The 19818-nt window shown below is 42.7% G+C and overlaps 1 protein-coding gene and 1 non-coding gene across 2 annotated transcripts; one reads left to right on the top strand and one right to left on the bottom strand.

Annotated features, from left to right (window-relative positions):
- Positions 1 to 1614: 1614 nt before the first annotated feature.
- Positions 1615 to 5932, top strand: LOC133893092 (probable arabinosyltransferase ARAD1). Its single transcript, XM_062334056.1, has 3 exons — positions 1615 to 2636; positions 3901 to 4266; positions 5411 to 5932. Exons 1-3 carry the CDS (start codon positions 1695 to 1697, stop codon positions 5600 to 5602), a joined length of 1500 nt encoding a protein of 499 aa, XP_062190040.1. The 5' UTR covers positions 1615 to 1694; the 3' UTR covers positions 5603 to 5932.
- Positions 5933 to 15325: 9393 nt separating this feature from the next.
- On the bottom strand, positions 15326 to 15464 carry LOC133894222 (small nucleolar RNA Z247). Its single transcript, XR_009905031.1, has one exon. It is a non-coding gene; the product is annotated as a small nucleolar RNA Z247 (small nucleolar RNA).
- Positions 15465 to 19818: the final 4354 nt, after the last annotated feature.

Here is a 19818-nt window from a genome sequence, read left to right as displayed (position 1 = left end):
GGGAACACTGTTGCAGGCCCGTGAAAAGTAGAGGAATGGAAAAATCCATCCAGATCTCATGGAACGCTTTGCTCCGTGTCTATTTTCGTGTGTTCCCCTGTAGCCTATCCAAACAACTTATCTCCTATGATTTCTATGTTTTTCAATCTTTTGTTCCCCCACCATCCTATCATATTACTATATTTTTCATATTCCTATAATTTCTAATCCTGCATTTCAAAGAAGACCTTAATCCGACTTTCTAATTAAGCTTGTAAGTTACCCTCGCATACGCCATGGGTGAGATAAACTAAGACCTGCTCAAGCGTTGCAGGAATTGGAATATCCATTGTACTATGACTGTTTTGCCACTACTTTGTCTACGTGTATTTTTTTTGGGTTATTTAGTTATGTCACTCCCTTTAAAAGAGATGTAACACGCAAAGTTTTAAATGTTTGGAAATATATATTTTTTGAAACAGAAAGTATTTGGAAATAAGCTACAATAGCTAGAATTCCAACATCGATATACAATTGCCACGTTTGCGAAATTGGGGATACGGCTCGTAGGGTTGCATCACCTCTTTTGATTGTACACAAGGTGATCTAAGGTGATGGACTCATAATAATTACCGTGGCTATAGAGGCGAGGACATCCAAGAAGCCACCATAAATGGACACAAATTCTCTGTAGTAATTACAGATATATTAACAGTTACTGACATGTGAGTTCGTACCTGCAGTAACTGCAGAGGATCCCGGCGGACTGCAGACCACTGCTTAAAAAACACCTAAAACATCCTTGCCCTAGATGTATACCGGGCATTGTTGAGGCTATCGAGGACACGTGGGAAGTGAGCTCCCGCACGACACACATGGCGTCACCTTGCCGAACTTAGCAATGTCACTGTGGTAGGCCTCAACCATTGTTTCAAATTGAGAGGTGGGTGTTTCAAGCAGATCGCCAAAAAGCACTCTTCGCACCGGCCGTCCACAATGAAAGCAGTAGGGGATGAGTTGAATATGACCAAGGTAACTTGGGCTATATTTGCAGTAGGGAGATATAGTTATTAGTCTACCTCACTAAACGTGGTCTCTGTAAATGTGCTGATATACGACAACCATATGTGAGGTACACATTGAATGGTAAAGCATGAGATAAGAAGACGAGAGTATTTCATAACTCAATTTCCCACATTTAGCGGCGGCACATGTTGCGCCGCAATTAACAAACGACATATATCTAATTAATCCTTGTTATCCTAACTTTAGACTCGTGTAAAGTGACCAGGCATATATTACTAATTTATTTTTTACAATTTTACCGGCCTGTGTAAAATACAGGACTTTAAATGGATTTTTACATGAAAATGTTTGTTAAATGCTATTGTTAATTGTGAGTTGTATATAGTGAGACACCGATAGCTAAGATCATAGCCAGTAACCTAACATATGACGGAAGTAAATTTTATAAGATTCTGTTCTATAAAAAATATTTCTAATAATATGTATCTTTTTAGTATCTATTTTTTAACTTATTATTAAATTATGAGATATATAATATGGATAAAATTAAAAAATCTTTTTTAAGATGTCATAGAATTTGCCTACACATTTTGCGGCCACTACTCGTCCTCGCCTCCCTCCCTGCCATCCTCCGCCGCACTCCACCTCCACCTCCCCTTCCCCGCCCACCCCACAGCGCGGCCGGCCACATGTGGGAGCGCGGCAGGCCGCCCCGCAAGCCGCGCCCGTCCCCGATACTCGTGCCGCCGCCGCCGTCGTCGCCGCCTCCCCGCCTGATCCTCCTCCTCCCCAGATCCCTCCTCGCGCTCGCCTCGCGTGTCATGCCTTCGCGCCGCCCTTCCCCTGTCCTCCTCCTCCTCCTCGCTCTCGCGCTCGCTCTCCTCTTCCTCCTCCTCTCCCCCGCCTCCCCCTCCGCCTCCCGCTTCTCTCGCTCCCTCGCCTCCGCCTCCGATTCCGCTCCCTCCTCGCCGGTGTCCGCCGCCCCGCCCGCCCCCGTCAAGATCTACATGTACGACCTGCCCACCAAGTTTACATACGGCGTCGTCCGCAGTTACATGGCCGCGCGCGCGCCCTCGGGATCGGCGGACCCCGCCGCGACGCTGCCCGACGAGCAGCTGCGGTACCCGGGGCACCAGCACTCGGCGGAGTGGTGGCTCTTCAGGGACCTGCTCCTCCGCGGGCCGCGCGACCGGCCCGTAGCCCGCGTGGACGATCCGCGCGACGCCGACCTCTTCTACGTGCCTTTCTTCTCCTCCCTCAGCCTCGTCGTCAACCCCATCCACCCCCCTGCGGCCGCCAATGCCTCCGGGGCGGCGGCGGCGTACATCGACGAGGCCATGCAGGAGGAGCTGCTGGAGTGGCTGGAGCGGCAGCCGTACTGGCGGCGGAACAAGGGGAGGGACCACGTGTTCATCTGCCAGGATCCGAACGCGCTGTACCGTGTGGTGGACCGGATCAGCAACGCCATACTCCTGGTCTCCGACTTCGGCCGGTTGCGTGGCGACCAGGCATCCCTCGTCAAGGATGTCATCCTGCCCTACTCACATCGCATCAATTCCTTCAAGGGTGACATCGGGGTTGAGGGCCGACCATCATTGCTGTTCTTCATGGGCAATCGGTACCGCAAGGAGGTGAACTCTTGAATCTTGAAAGAGATACGATGACTTGATTAGTTTTGGGGCATTGTTCCATTGGAATTGCAATTGCATTTCAAAGGGGTCATGCATGTTATAGAGTATAGACGACGGTTTTTTTTGGAACCATATATAGATAACGAATTTTGGTGGCCCCTGTAGATAACATTTGCATTAGGCTTACCGTGTGGTTCATGAATTTCCAGAGCACTCTCACATGATGTTCCGATCTTTGCATTATCATGTTGTGTGAAATGAAGCTTTGAAAACAAAGTTAAAAATGTGCCTGTAAGTGCCTCAGATTTAGTTTGTTTTACAATCAAATTCTGGAACAGTCACAGGAGAGTTCAGCTAGGAGTCTAGGATAGCATTTGTTTTTTCAAGGGCAACACATACAATCTTCTCAAGCAAATTTTGATCTCGGTATATTACATAAAGGCTTGCTAGTTCAATTTTTTTTTTGTCAAAAGTCTTGGAAATTTCTGAATGATTAGATTTGTGCAATGTTGCTTATAAAAATCTATCAAAAAGCTCATGCTTTTTTGGTACTTCCTAAATTTTTTACCTTTATCAACAAATTTCCTTTGCAATACTCCACTTTTGTGGTCTTTTTCCCCTTTCCTCTACCTTATCTCCTTCTCTTTCTTTCATCTTCTATGGATGCAATGTGACATCATAATACACTATCAATGATAGCAGTATGCTATTAGCATATTAATCAGTTTTCTATGTTTCTAGTTGCAATTGTTGCTTCCCATAGGTAGTTAATCATACATGATATATGATTTGGTTAGGAACGATAGAAGACAACAACTGCAGCATCCAAACATAGGCAACAAACTATATAGGAAACACAGAACCATGACTGAGAACAGAACTCCAGTATGGAATGCATGAACAAATAAAATATGCAGGTTTTCCCTTGTTTGTGGAAAGCTAACTTTTTAAGAATTCCTTAGAAGCTCCGCCATCCAAATTTCGTCAATTCATCCTTTTTAAAAATAAATGTCTAAGCATCCCTATATTCCATTTCTCAAGTTCGTACAATTTTTATTTTAACTAAAATGTGTCACTTGAGCCTTGACTTTTTTACATAGTGGTTCATCTTTATTTTCCTTGTAGGCTGTAGTGTTGTCAGCTCCTGCATAAGACCAGCATGCCTCAGAAAATGGAGTTATACTCACTTTCTTGCTTCCATTTTGTGCTTTATTTGTGCAATAGCATGTACTTATGCTACAGTTGGTCATTCTGCATAATGTAGGGTGGGAAGGTCCGTGATGCACTTTTCCAAATTCTTGAGAACGAGGAAGATGTAATCATAAAACATGGAGCTCAATCAAGGGAGAGTCGGCGTGCAGCTACACGAGGAATGCACTCATCAAAATTCTGCCTCCATCCGGCTGGAGATACTCCTTCAGCGTGCAGATTGTTTGATGCACTTGTCAGTTTATGTGTTCCTGTTATAGTCAGTGATTACATCGAACTACCATTTGAAGATGTTTTAGACTACAATAACATATCAGTATTTGTTGAGACAAGCAAGGCTATACAACCTGGGTACTTAACTTCAATGCTTCGAAGAGTCAGTTCAGAGAGGATTCTGGAGTACCAGAGAGAAATAAAAAAGGTCAGTACCATCTCACTTAGTTCTAAGATGCATGCTATGCTACTTATAAATAGGTCTTTTTTAGAGACACATTATTCCTGAGACAAATGGTTGCTCCAGTGATTACATAGATGTTTCTTGTCTGCGGCATCCTTTATGAAAAGAATTGTGTTCTTTTAACAGAGAAAACAATTTGTAGATTACACATGTATAAAGCATGGCATAATAATGTGGTGCCTGAATGATGTAATGGCAAATAGCGCAGTGTCTGTATATCAGGGAGTTTCAGAGTGTTGGGGAAAGAAATTCAAGGAACCAAGTATAACTATTCTCATCAACCCGCCTTTCAGGATTTGAAAACAAGCCAGTTAGAATAATTACTCATTATTTTAGTGTCGCAAGCTTAATTAGAAATCCTCATGAAGTTCTGCCATTACCGTATCAAACTCTAACAGAACCTCAATAAGAAACTCAACACTTGTGATCAAGTTATTGTGGTAAAGAAACTCTGGTTGTGCTTCCACTTTCATACTAGCATGCAACACCAGAATTAGCTGCTTGGTGCATTTTGCCAGAGAAGATCACCTCACCACCTCATTCTTTCTTGACTTAGAATATAAAGTTGTAAGAGCATGGGTAGATAGGGGTTTGGAATTGTTTGACAAACTATGTCACTTTAAGCATATGATTTATTTTCTGGCCATCACATGTGGGTCATTTTATGCTTCTTCTATGTGTTAGCAAAGGCCTGGTCAGCAAATAGGATTTGAGAACAAAATCCAATGACCCAACTTAAGTTGTATGAAATATTGTGATCATTCGCTCTAACTCTGTTTTAATATTTCATTGGCATGTTTTCGAATTTGACCTTTTATCTTTCGTTGATGATGCAAGTGGGCCCCTTCCACTGGATTTGTGGTTCACTACTAGTACAGATGGTTGATTAAGCAAAATAGTTAGGATGGATCGATTTGTCCACCCGATCCGGCCCACTACAAACCCGTATTCTATTTTAGATTGTGATCTTATTTATGTAAGTGGTGGAGATATGTGGCAGGACACACGAGCATGTTTTAATTCAATCTTGTTTTATGCATTGATTGTGTAATGTTCTAGTTTTAGAGGCATGCAATGAGTATCCTTAAATTTTGAATGTTTCTTTCAGGTGAAACATTACTTTGAGTACGAAGATCCGAATGGACCAGTGAATGAGATATGGCGCCAAGTTTCCCTAAAAGCACCGTTGATAAAGTTGTTGACTAACCGCAACAAACGCATGCTTGAAAGAGGCACCAATAGAACAGATTGCTCGTGCATCTGCTCAACAACACCAAATGAGATTTCCACTGCTAGGTAAATAAGATAGAGCTCATCGCCATACGGAGGAAACGAAGCTTTTGGGCCATTCCAGAGTGATTATCGCCTGAATTTTGAAGTTGCAGAGCTGTGTGTACAGCGAGGATCCCACCAATTATTACTACTAAATTACTAATTGCAACAGTCATTCAATTTTCCGTAGATATGGGTGAATAGAAAAGAACGCTGCTTTGTTGCCTGGCCTTGGTAGATGGCGCCGTAAATTTTTTGTAATAAGTTATATTAGTTTTCTTTTTGTCAACAATGTGATAACCTAGTTTTTCATGTTACATATGTTTAGCAGTGTGATATGCTGATATCCGAGGCAGAAGTATCCTGTTCACAGTCTATTTTGAACCATTGCATTTCTTATGATAACACTAACATAGGTTTTATAAAACATTTTCAACTTCAAAAAGAATATAGGCTAAATGCTTTAGATCATCCACACATTTTTAGACTTGAAAGAATTAAGACCCAAACTTTGAATCCACACATTTTTTATGTAGTTTTCTTACCTACATAATTGTTTTCTCCCTACAGGTCTTCTAACATTTTTCCCCGCTGGAATGACGCAAGTGAAAAGATGAAGGAAAAAACACACAAAGCGAGGAACTAATGTCAGTTGTGAAACCGCATGGTACGGGTTAGAGTGAGTGCGCCCGCGCTCGAACTAGTCTAGAACCGCGACTATGACACTCGGATCATCGACCAGATTGTTACATTGGAAGACCATTTCCAAACGCCACGATGCGATGCGCCGGCTCACTCGTGTTATAGTGTACGGAACAGGGGTTTGGCCGTCCGGGTCAAAAGAAACCGTGGAAACACCAAGCTCATGTTTTGTTTCGAATGAACCTTCTGATCGGCGGCGAACTGAGCTCAGCTCGGTTGGCAAGTCCGGTGAGGAGGCTACCTGTCCAGCCTCGAACCCGCCGCGTGCACCTTTAGGGATTACAATTTTACGAATTTTGGGAATTTTAAAGAGAAACGAAATATCTATTTTTAGAATTTTTTATTGATACGTGAGACCACAAAGCAGAGGACAAATTTTTTGATGAAATTTCATGAATTTTATTGGTGAACGAAAAAAAATTGTAAAACGAAATTGAAATCCCGGGTACCCCTCTTAAGAGTAGTCAGTCCCTCCTGGCTCTTAAAAAAAATTCTGATCGATGGATGAGTCGGCGAGAGAGTGTAGTCAAATTCTGGTCGTCGATCATTAGAGTTTAGTTAACCTTTATTCGTTTATTTATTTATTTTCAGAATTAGCTTACTTCATGTTGACAGTGGTTTCCTTGCATCTAGAATTGGTCCGATCCTACATGCAGGGACTCCAAACAGCAGTGGCACAACGAATGGATTTTTTAATGCCTCAGCTAAGTTTCTTCGAAGCATCGTTAAGAACGGTTGGAAGTATTTCAATTGGACAGTCAGGAAAGCTCGTCCAACTAATCATATGATATCATGGAGCTAGAATGCTAGATCAACATATTTTTCCAAACCAGTGTTGGGAAAAGGGAAGATGTAGAATGTTGTTATGAACATATATACGTCTACGAGTACGTTAATACCCATTCCAGAAAGAAGAAAGAATTACGTCAAAGAATGTGCATGTAATCTGTATATTAACTTTCGCTTTGCACTGACTGGACCGGTGTTCAGTTCGCGTTCTTGTTTCATTTCTCCTTTTGAATGTTGAATCCACCTTGCAGGAACAGCATAGTTTCCCACAACTTGCACGGATCAAAGCTAAGTATGAGAAAATTCTGAATTAGAAAAATAAGCACGGTCGAGTCATGACTCATGAGCAAGGTCTGGATGTGTACCAACCTAACTCAAATCTTCAAGTTCAGCGCTCGAACATTTGAAGAAACAGGTTTAAATCTCCTTCGCCGTAGACCGGGACTGCTCACTCTCGCTGCCAGTCCAACAATCTGCTGCAGTCTGAAGAGTCCTCGTTCGGAACTTGCTGGTGCTCACAACTATGTCTTCAATCTGCTACCCTTCGTCCTCCACACCATCAGTTTCATCGGTGCCAAGTTCTGCCCACTCAGGGTTTTTTTTTTCTTTTATTTCTTTTGGAATGCACTCAGCTGTTTATCCCCCCGCAACTATCACCTTTCTTCATTCACACTCACACCGCAAGGGCTAGCTTCATCTTGCACAACAATTCTCAACCACCTCCCTGTTGTACGCTTGAGCAAGCGACATAAGAGATCAACCTCATTGAGTTGTCACCTCAACAAACCTCCTCCAATTCGATATTGCATTAGTCAGAATCAACTCCTAGAAAAAATATTCCCTTACACGGGTCACTACACCCCTCAGCTCCAACTCATGATATTGGACTTCAAGTTGGAATATCCGTATCAACTAGTTCCATGTGTCCTTTCATTTGCTCTTGTTGTCTCTCTTAACACTGACTAAAACCCAAACATATCTACCCCTTCTGGACCCTCAACAATCTCCCTTTCTCCATAGAATATTTGAAAAACTAACTTCTTCGGTGTACGTGTCAAAAAATGACATAGCTTCTTCCATTTTTTCGACTACAAAAACCAACTTAACTGTGTATTGTAGAACTAACTAAAACTATCTGCATGTTACAACTGAAAAATACTAATCCAATCCGAGGACAATGGCTAACCTAACGACGTATCAATTTTAACCATCACTATTACGACTACAGATCTACAACCCTATTCTATAACTACCTCTCATTTACATCTACACTAATCACCACTACACTACTTATCTCATTACCTCAACACTTATTGCCCAGTGTGTGGGTTATATTTAATTTTGCCTAGTGACACGGCGATATATTTGTTGTTGTTCGCCAAAAGGTCGACATAACTAAATAATAAGTCGCCCAACTAATCGGCGATAGGAGCCTATCCTTTTAAGTTCGTAAATAGAGGTCTAATTTTGTCATATTAATAAAAATAAAATATATGTAAAAAGGATGGCCTCACCGCAGAGGACCAGATCACGCGAAGGTCAACTAGGCCGAATCATCTAAATCCATGCCACGCGGTCATCACATGGGTCGTGCACATGTGTTGGTGCTAGTGGGTTTCCTAGCACGTGGCCCAGACCTTCACATGTTACAATATTGTCTTCTGTGTTTTTCTTTGTGTTCTTCATGGGAGCTGAAAGTCGGAGAGTATCATCGGGGGGACATCGCACAATTTCAAATGACATGCCAGTAAAATGTTTCTTATGAAGTGACCATGTATTTAAACAACATGGTGCTGCTGATCTAAAATAGTAGTTGGGGGCAGGTACCCATGTAGTGCTGAATTGCTTACCCTTGGCGGGTGCATGCCCTGCTGGGGAGGGAGGCACGAATGCATGACTCCCTCACACTCTCTCGGAGTACTTATGAAAATGGACAGTGGCATCATGGACCTGATCGACCAACGTCTTTTCCCCTTACCTCCCAACCCCGGCCATCTCACACGCAACCCCTTCGTGACATGTGCATGCTAGGTGCTCGCAGAGATGTTCTCTGGGACCGTCGTGTCAAACAAGTTACTAGGGTTTTGATAGAATGGCACAACACAATGACGGCCGGCTCTTGCTTCCCTTTTATATTGAAAAATAAGTTTACAATCCGTGATACACGACATGATACATGGCAATAAAATTAGTTACAATCAAGGAGATTAACTACCATATACAAAAAAACTATATATTTTCACAGCCTCCCTCAATCTCAACCGGGGCACCAAGGTTGAGATTGCTTCTGTAGCTTGTAAATAGTTGTGTAAACAACGGTTTAGTGAATATATATGCAATCTGGTCTTTAGATGAGATGAACTTTATTTGGAGAAGTTTCTGAGCTATCCTTTCTTGAACAAAGTGAAAGTCAACTTCAATATGCTTGGTGCGAGCATGAAATACATATTAGCTGATAGGTATGTGGTGCCAAGGTTATCACACCAAAGAATAGGAGGTCGGTCTTGATGCATACAGAGTTCTGAGTGGAGGGACTGGACCCAGACAAGTTCAACAATTGCATTAGCTAAAGACTTGTATTAAGATTTAGTGCTTGATCGTGACACGGTTGCTTGCTTATGAGCACTCCAAGCAATCATGTTGCCCCCATAGAAAATGGCATGCCCACTAGTTGATCGTCGATCATCCAAACTACCAGCTCAGTCAACATCCGAGAAGGCAGATGATAATGTTGAGGATGAGCTATTCAATAGAAGACCTTGAGATATTGTGGACCGAATATACCTCAAGATCCGTTTCACTGCAATGCAATGTGAAGTCCAAGGTTCATGAATAAATTGACATACTTTGTTCACTGCAAAGGAAAGGTCTGGCCTTGTGATTGTAAGGTACTACAACCCCTCTACAATACTGCGATATTGTGTAGCTTCAACAGAATCCATCATTCTTGGACAACTTGTCTGTGACTACCATAGGATTGGATGCAGGTTTACTTTTCTCCATATGAGTCCGTGTGATAAGCTTTTTCAACATATTTCCATTGTGTTAGACAAAGTCCATGTGGTTTCTTGTGAACCTCAATGCCTAGAAAGAAATGCAATTCTCCAAGGTCTTTGACTGCAAATGCTTCTCCTAGCTTATGAACTATATGATCAGCTGTCTGTACTAATGATCTTACTACCACAATGTCATCGACATAAACAAGTAGAAAGATTGTGGTGCTCCCATGTCGACAAAAAAACAATGAGGTATCGACTTTGGACGCCTTGAACCCTAGCTCGTGAAGTGTTGTACTTAACCGTGCATGCCATGCCCGTGGCGCTTGTTTCAACCCATACAGTGCCTTCTCAAGATAGCACAAGTGTGATGGTTGCTGCTTGTCCTCAAAGCCTGGAGGTTGTCGCATGAACACCTACTCTTTAAGATACCCATGTAAAAATGCATGTTGAACATCTAATTGACGAAGGTGCCATCCATTTGAAACTGCCATGGAAAGTAGAAGTCTTATGGTGGTAGGTTTTACTACAGGACAAAACATGTTCTTGTAGTCATGTCCATACCTTTGTTTGAAACCCTTTGCAACTAGCCTTGTCTTATATCTTTCAATCGAACCATCAGCTTTCTTCTTAGTCTTGAATACCCATTTGCAATCAATGATGTTGACACCTGATCGAGGTGGGACAAGTCGCCAAGTCTTGTTATGCATGAGTGCATTATATTCAGCATGCATTGCATCTCTCCAATGGAGTATCTCTAGTGCATCAACAAAGTTTGTCGGTTCATCACGAGGATCCTTGGACACGGTATACGTGAAAGTGCATCTAGCCCTTATGTGTAGTTTTGGTAATTAATGACAATACCTATGGACTGACAATGTTGAGTTTGTTAGTAGGTTGTTCCATAGGTAATGCATTGAGAGATATGCATGAGCTATAAGTGAATGGAGAGATTGAAAATGTATCAAGATAAATGAGCTCTAGGTTATTTCATAGGAGATGCATAAGTGATGAATCATGAATTTATTGAGAAATGCCATGAGAACAAAATAAATATATCATTGACAATGAGCTCTTAGTGATGCTCATAAGGAGAAGGAAAAGTTCAATACGATTGGCAATAAACTTAAAGACTAAGTTACTTGCGGAGATCAAGTAACTAAAGGTATGACATTGTCAATATAGTTTTATGGACTAACCCGTATGCTATGTGCTTAAGAATGAGTGGGGTTAGGTTCTATATGAAGATTGACAATATACATGAAGGCTAATAAGTTACATGTGGAGATCAAGTAACTTAAGGTACAAAAATTATCAATTAGGTTTTATGGACTAACACACGTGTTTTGTGCTTGAGAGTGAGTTAGGGTTATGATCCATAAGAAGACATAAGTTGAATTAAAATCATATATGCCAAGAGTGAAGAACAAGAGTAGACTCCATATTTGATAAAATGAATTCCTTGAAGATGTCGACAAAGTGGTTTTCTATAGCAAGACGGTGAAGGGCAAGCAAGACTCGGCTATGATGGACCATTCGTGGTGAAGAGCAAGCAAATGGCTTGGCGCCGAAGGACCAATGCTATGGTAAATAGCGAGTGAAGACTTTGCTCCAATGGACCGTGTGAGGCCATGGAAACCTATGAATGATTCGCATCAATCATATGAAGAATCAAGAAGAGATGGAGCGAAGAATATATGAAAGTTGGGAACCCTCAAGGTTTGAATGAAAGAAGTGGTACTTGAAAGTTATTCAAAGGTTCAAAGCGGTTCAAATGAGTTTTATCTTTGAATTTGAGTGTAGGTATACGGCACTATTAAGAGGGATGCAATGTAGAGCTAATTATCATGTCTTGATGCTCAAGAGTTTCTAACCAAACCCAAGTGAGAGTTCCTTTTAGAAATCCCTGTGTGAAAAGTGTGAAAGTGTTTGAATTGGGTTTCGGAGTGTTCCTAATTTGATCCAATGTGTTTTGAGGTCATGAATTTGGTTGGGATGTGTATCCCTCTGAATATGCTTTTTATAGAGTCCAAAATCATCAAAATCGGGCTTCGGGATCAAAAATTATGGCCGTTTTTAGAGGGTCAGCTGTGTTGAACCCGGATACTCCTGGTTGTCCAGAGTCTCCGGGTAGGGTTCTGAGGGGAGGTCTCGATTTGGGGCTGTTTAGTTCACCTGGAGTCTCCGGGTGGACCCGAATACTCCTGGTTTCATAGTCTCTGGGTTAAGTTTTGACCAGAGATTCTCGGTTTAGCTTTCCTGTGCCAACCGGATACGGCTAGTTTTTTGAGGTGGGCTATAAATAGCCTCTCACCCCCATCCTTTGGGTTGCTGCAAGGGCACGAAAGAGAATATTTTTAGAGCCAAAAGAACTCCTTCCCGCTCTATTTTAGTGAGAGATTTGAGAAGAAAAGTGAGTTGGATTGAGAGATTGAGTGCAAGTGAGCTAAATCCATTCTTGAGCACTCGAGTTCATCGGCAAGAAGTTCATCATCGCATTTTTTACTCTTGGAGCTTTGAGCTCCTATGCGGCTAGGCGTCGCCGACGAGCACCTAAGGTTGTGGTGTGACACGAGAAGTTTGTGAAGGCTTCGATTTTGCCTCCGCAAGGGAAGAAATCAAGAGTGGAAACTAAGCTCAAGTATGATCGAGCTTGGAGAGAAAAATGGTTGAGAGAGACCCAGATCAAGTGTGATCGAGCCCCTCAATGGAGACGTAGGAATCTCTAGAGGAGGTTTCTGAACTTCGGGAAACAAATCTTTGTGTCTCCATTTCAGTTTGTTTACATTTGAGTTCTTGCTCAATATTTATGCATATTGCTCGATCTACTTATTTGTGTGTATTTGATTTTAGGTTCTCCATGGATCTACTTGGAATTATAGATTGGAACACACGACTTCATTTGGTTTGACCTAGAACTCTTTAGGCGCTGTTTAATTTTAGTTTTGGGCTAGTTTCTGTACAGGTTCTGGAGATTCTGGATTTACCCGAAGGTTCCAGAACTGTACAACCCGAAGTATCCGGATTAACCCGGATACTTCGGTAAATAGTGTTTTTAGGATTTTTTAATTAATATTTTCTTGCATATCTTTTGCTAGAATTGAATAATTTTTGTCCCCTTAGGATTGTAACTTTCACACTTATTTAGCGTGATTGTGCACTAGTTGAGCCTAGCATATTTAGGTTTTTCACTTGTGAAAAATCCGTTAGTTTATATTCCGTTGCAAGTTTAGACCAACGGTAAAAGGGGATGATTTTTTTTTTGAAAAAACACCTATTCACCCCCCTCTAGGCGACATCATTGTCCTTTCAATACGTGACATTACCATATGTTCTATTCAGTGGCTTGCAAGTATTGTTCTGAAGGCAAGTTCGCATGCGCTGAGGTGGAGGAGGTGGCGGAACCGGTGGCAACGTCAGAGACATAGCAGTGGGCGGTTGAGACGCCACTTGCCTCCCTGTAGAGGGAGGTGATGTTGGTTCCACGCCATCAATCGGTTCTGCTGATAGATCCTCAATTTGTGCTCCACATATTGAACTTGTACCATGGTTAGACAACAGCAAGGGTGTATATGCAACATCAATAAGTTGGTCACGAGAAAGAGTGGACGGACACAAAGTAGAATCCGGTGTAGATAAAATTGAAGGGAGATTGGAGAAAGGGAAAACATTTTCATTGAATATGGCATCGCGAGAGATGTAGGCACGATTTGTTGGGACATGTAAATGTTTGTAACCTTTGTGGAGGGGGCTATATCCTAGAAACACACATTTTTTAAACCAAAAATTTAGCTTATGTGTGTTATATGGACGAAGATGTGGCCAGCAAGCACAACCGAACACTCGAAGAAAAGTGTTGTCGGGTTTGTCTCCTAGGAGTCGCTCAAGTGGGGTTTGCATATCAATAACTTTGCTAGGAATGCGATTAATAAGAAAGCACATTGTGATGAATGCATCACTCCAAAAACAAAGTGGAACAAAAGCATGAGCAAGTAAGGTGAGGCTTGTTTCAACAACATGACAGTGTTTGCGTTCGGCCAACCCATTTTGTTGATGAATATGTGTGCAAGATATGATGATTAATGCCAAGTTTTTGAAAGAACAAATTCAATTTTCGATACTCGCCACCCCAATCAGTTTGCATGTGCACAATTTTTCAATTGAGAAGGCGTTCGACGTGTTGTTGAAATTGGACAAAAACTTTAAACACATCTGATTTGTGTTTAAGCAAATAGAGCCAAGTAAAGCGACTATAGGAATCAATGAAGCTGACATAACATCGACGACCACTAACAGAGGTTTGGGTAGGCCCCCATACATCAGAGAAGACAATCTCAAGAGGAGCTTTAGCTACATTATTTGAACGACAAAGGGAAGTTGATGACTCTTGCCTTGTTGGCAAGCATCACACACTCTATTATTTTTATCAATGTCAAATGGATGTTCACAATTATTCAAGACATGCTTGACAATTGGAGATGCTGGATGACCTAGACGACAGTGCCACTTCTCTTGTGAGGTCTTGACACTGCTGAAGACACTCTTCAATGATGATGAATCAAGAGAGTAGAGGCCATCACGACACCGACCTCTAAGAACGGTTTCCCTCGTGTCCATATCCTTAACAAATAATTGGTTAGGATGAAATTCCATGATAACATTATTGTCACAAGTGAATTTTCTAACAGAAAGAAGGTTACATGTGATAGTAGGAACATGAAGGACGTTATTTAAATGAAGTGGTTTGGAAGAAGATGTATGGATAGTAGATTGACCAACATGCATGATGCGCATACCTGAACCATTAGCTGTATGGACTTGGTCCTTGCCGTGATACGGCTCCTTGACAGTGAGTTTGTCTAACTCACTTGTCAGATGATCGATCGCACCAGTGTACGCATACCATTCATGATCAATGTTATACGAAGGGGTATTGCCTTGGGCGCTTTGGTGTACAACAACTGCTACACGGTTATCACGACCATAATTTCTGACGCCCAGAAAATCCCAGTTGAAGCGCTTGTAGCACCGAGATGCGATATGTCCAACATTGTCACAAAGTTGACAGATCAGGCGATTACCACCATCAGCACCAGATCCACCACCGCTTGGACTACCAGCACCAGACTTCATGTTGGAGTGGGGCTTGTACTGTTGCTTGTTTGTGGAGCGATAGGGCTGCTTTCCTCCTGACTGAGCACCATAGGACACCACATTTGTTGAGTGTTCTCCTTGGATCTCGGTCTCGCAGTTCTCCAGGCGCTGCTCATGGTTGAGAAAATGTGCGTACAGATCACGCACGATGATGACATCACTGTGGATCGTGACAGATGAGACAAAGGAGTCATAGTCGGAGTCAAGACCCGTGAGGAGATATGAGACAAACTCATGATCTCGCAGGGGTTGACCGATGGAGGTTAGTGCGTCGGACAAAGCCTTCACCTTGTTGAAGTAGGCGGTGGCAGACATGTCCCGCTTCTTAATGTTCCCAAGTTGGACACTGATCTGCATTGATCTTGCGATGGACTGTGATGCGAACATGCCCTCAAGGGCAATCCATACTTCATGGGAAGTGGTCATGAAGAGAATCTGACCGAGGACTCCTTCAGTCATCGATGAAAGGATGGTAGGCAAGATCGCTTGATCTTGTTGGTACCAAGTCAGATAGGCCGAGTTTGGCATCTGAATTGCGTTGGCCTCCATGGACGAGGCGATGTATGTGGCCGGGCATGGTGTAGTGCCATCCACATAGCCGACGAGATTGGAGCTCCTCAAAAGAGGGAGCACCTGCGCCCTCCACAGGAGATAATTCTCCTGGGTGAGCTTGACCGTGATGAGGTGCCCAAATGTGAACGGCGATGAGGTTGACGATGGTGAGCCCATGCTCACCGAGGTGTTGGTGGAGAGGGTGGATCCAACAATGGTGCTATCGAGGGGTGCAGAAGTCATGGCTCAGAGATCAGATGGCTCGGCTACCATGTAAAAGAAGTTACTAGGGTTTTGATAGAATGGCACAACACAATGATGGCCGGCTATTGCTTCCCTTTTTTATTTGCAAAATCAGTTTACAATCCTTGATACACGGCATGATACATGGCAATAGAATTAGTTTCAATCAAGGAGATTAACTACCATATAAAAAGACTATCTATTTCCACATGTTGGATCGCGTGAAAACTTGGACTGAGCAGACGAGGACGCGCTGCAACTGCAGTGCCTGACAAACTCCAAGTACTTACAAGAGGCATGGCCGCACCCATGAAGGGACCGACGATCGGTGTGATCCATGCTGTTCGGCAGACAACCCACGAGATAGCTATACAACACCAGCACTTGGACCTGGACAAGTGGCGGACCCAGCATTTTAATAATGGGTGTACATATCTAAAGAATATTCGATAACTAAGGTACGTTGCGCATTTGGGCCACCACAATGACGGATGTAGAAAATTGTTATTGGTATGCCCATTCAAGAGAGGGATTTTTTTTTTGCTTTCATAAAGAATAACAAAATATCCCCTTGGACTATTTTTCCTCCTCATATCGCGGATCTACAACAATAAATAATTTGATTTTCATTACTCCAATTCTTAAATGGCTAAATCCTAATCTCTAAATGAACTTAGCCAAAAGGGATTGAGGAAAAGGGACGGATGGAATACCGGCTTGAGACATTGGTGTCCTTGACTCCTTGCCCGTCGGTGTCTAGTTGTAGCTTGTGCCTTGCGCCCTTTCGGGCTTGCGGCGGTGGAACGGTGTGGCCTTGTCTCACTAAGTTATTGACCCAATGACCTGTTGTCAACTTGCCGACTTCTGTGCACCCGGCCGGCGGTCGCTCGCTCACCCGTGGTGGACTGGCGCACGATGGGGAAGCAGATTAGCGGAGCAGGCAACATGCAGTGTAGAGCAAACAGATGGTGCTCTGGTGAGCACCGCCAGTGACCTGAGCAACAGGTAGGGGCGGATTTAGGCCTCGCAAGCATGCTAGGGCTAACGCCGCAAAGAGTTGTGATGTTGGGTAGGCCAACAAGAAGCAATTCTCGCCGGTCATGGGCTTGGCTATTGGGCTTTGGAAGTTGGGCTGCAGTGTTGCACACTTGGGGATCCATCTGTATGCACCTCTTGGTCACCAAGAGCTAATTGGACTTTGAGATAGTGGAGTGTGTAGTGAGGAAAGAACCAGAAGAATATGAAAGGCCTATTGAGTCAGAATACAGCACATAATACTGAAATTTTAACAATTCACGACATCTATAACTATTAGATATGATATGTGGTCAATTTTTTGCAAAACAATTTAGGTGTACATGTGTACACCTTTGCTCCAATGTGTGCTCGCCCATCCTGGACGCTTGGACCCCAGGCTTCGTGCATGCTTACGCACTGAGCCATTCCAGCCACACGGCGTGCGTGTGGCCATGACCGGCAAAGACACGACGGCACGCGTGTGAGGCGCGGGTGCGGTAGCTTTCAAGTTCGGACTTCGGAGGCCGCTGCGGTGGTTGGATTTTATGGCCTAAAAACGATCTCTTGGTTTGGCTCCCACAGTTTTTGTCTTGATTCGCTACTCCTTGAAGATCGTCTTCTTCGCAAAAACTTTGCAGGCATGATTGGACAAAGGTAGTTCCACAATGAGAATTCCTTTTGCACGAAATACGCTGGATTAGTTTTTTAAATATCCAGCAAATCGCTGGCTTGTATTATATAGTTGAGCAGTGAGAGACACGGACGACGACTAGAGGACTCATCTTCTTCTTCCTCACCCTTCTCCTTCTCCCTCTTTATCTCCCCTTACTCTCTATAGACCACCCAGAAGGTAGAGGGCTTGAGCCCCTCGCTCCCCCCTAAAGGTCCTGTAGTTGAGGGAGAACAAATGTAGAAGAAAAAGAAATTGCATGTTAGAATAAAATTGAACACATGAATAGGGTTTTGAACGCTGGATTAAAATTACATGTTAGAGTAAGCACCCTTTTTCATTCCACCACAGCTGCGCTGTCGACTCCTCGTTTGCAATTTCTTCTAACTACAATGCGTGTCCGTATCAACCACTTACCTTTCAAAATAGAGCAGTGCACCCAAACAACTCTCTACGCTTAACTTCAAACAACAGGAGCATATATAGCAACTGGTGTGACAGGCTTTGAAAATAATAGGGTTTGAGAATGTGATAGGAATCAATGACGAACAACCAATCAATGACAGGGTGCAAATGAGTCTTGACATGTTTTTATCAAGGTTACAAATAGCGTCCACTATTGCGTTTGTAGTGACTGCTATTACTACAAAAAATATCTTCACTGTCGGCTCTAAAACCACTCTTACTTTCGATTTTCGAGCCAGTAATGGGCAACGGGCCAACTATCATTGCCGGCCCAGGGACCAGCAGTGATAGTTTGTCCTTGATTCAATGTTTTTGTAGCTAGACAAATTAAAAAAAAATGCACTCGAGGAACCCCGCGGCCTCGTCGTTCCAAGTCACACGATTTTTTGTACAAAATACGCGCGCATGTAATTCATGGCACTCGAACCCGAGACCTCTCATCTCGCCCGATACGTCATTAACATCCCACCACAGAAATACTTGTGGTAACAATAGCATATGCAATTATTTTGATCTCTTCTGTCTGAAACTTCAAACGATTATTTGGACATCTAAATAACTTTAAATAAAAAAGTTTTTAACTACAAAGTTGTAGATCTCGTCGAGGACTACAATTTTTATATAAAGTTTGTCCCTATGTAACTTTGTATAAAAAAAGTTATGATTTTTTTAATATAAGCTATCATCCATTATCACTGCTGGTTCGTGGATAGAACCGGTAGTGATAGTTAAGTTTTAATACCGGTTCATAAGAAGGATCGCCAATGATTTTGACTGCATAACTTTTTGAAAAGCTTCATCAACTCTTTGTTTTTAAACTGTCTGTAGAAGTTCGCACCCATATGGCGTATGCACCACCTGCTTTTTATTCGGGCCATTGTGCTGCTACACCTCGTCGAACACTACCATGTTGCATATCCAGCAAGCCTGCAATAATCCTACATGTCTATCATGAATGAGACACACATCTGGTCAGTCAAGAACAATAGCATGTTTGATCCGCTCTAGGAACCAATACCAGCTGTCCCCGTTCTCACTCTCCAGAAAAGCAAACGCTAGTGGCAGGACTTGGTTGTTACCGTCGACCCCAATTGCAGACAATATCTGCCCTTTGTACTTCTCAGTCAGGAATGTTCCATCTAGGCATATGATGGGTCGACAGTACCAAAATGCTTTGATAGTTGTGGTGAATGTAAAGAAAGCACGCTGCAACACTCTTTTCCCGTTATACTCTACATCAGTAGAGGGGTAATGCTTGATATCATAGTAGCTGCCTGGGTTCCTTCCATAAATTATGGCTAATTGACGAGGTAGATTGTGATATGAATTTTCATATGTTCCGAACCTCATCTCAATAGCCTTTTGTTTTGTCCTCCATGCCTTCGCATAGTTTATTGTGTACTGGAACCTTTGCTCAATAGCACGGATTATTGATCGTGGCTCATACCTTAGGTTATCCACAATCTTCCTGTACATAACATTTGCAATAAAGGCAGATGACAGGTTTCGGTGGGCGAACTCTATTTCCTCAATGTGACAATTATGTTTCTTAACTATTAAGCACTGCCAGTAGTCTACCCATTTCTCTCTGAATGCATGCACCTGCCAAGGACACTGCGGCACCAAACACTTCACATCGTACTCCCTTTTACTGGA

Source organism: Phragmites australis, chromosome 15 (assembly GCF_958298935.1).
Source record: "Phragmites australis chromosome 15, lpPhrAust1.1, whole genome shotgun sequence".
In the NCBI taxonomy this organism is placed as follows: Eukaryota; Viridiplantae; Streptophyta; class Magnoliopsida; order Poales; family Poaceae; genus Phragmites; species Phragmites australis.
Note: the sequence above shows the minus strand (reverse complement) of the source record. Positions and strands in the feature narration are given on the sequence as shown.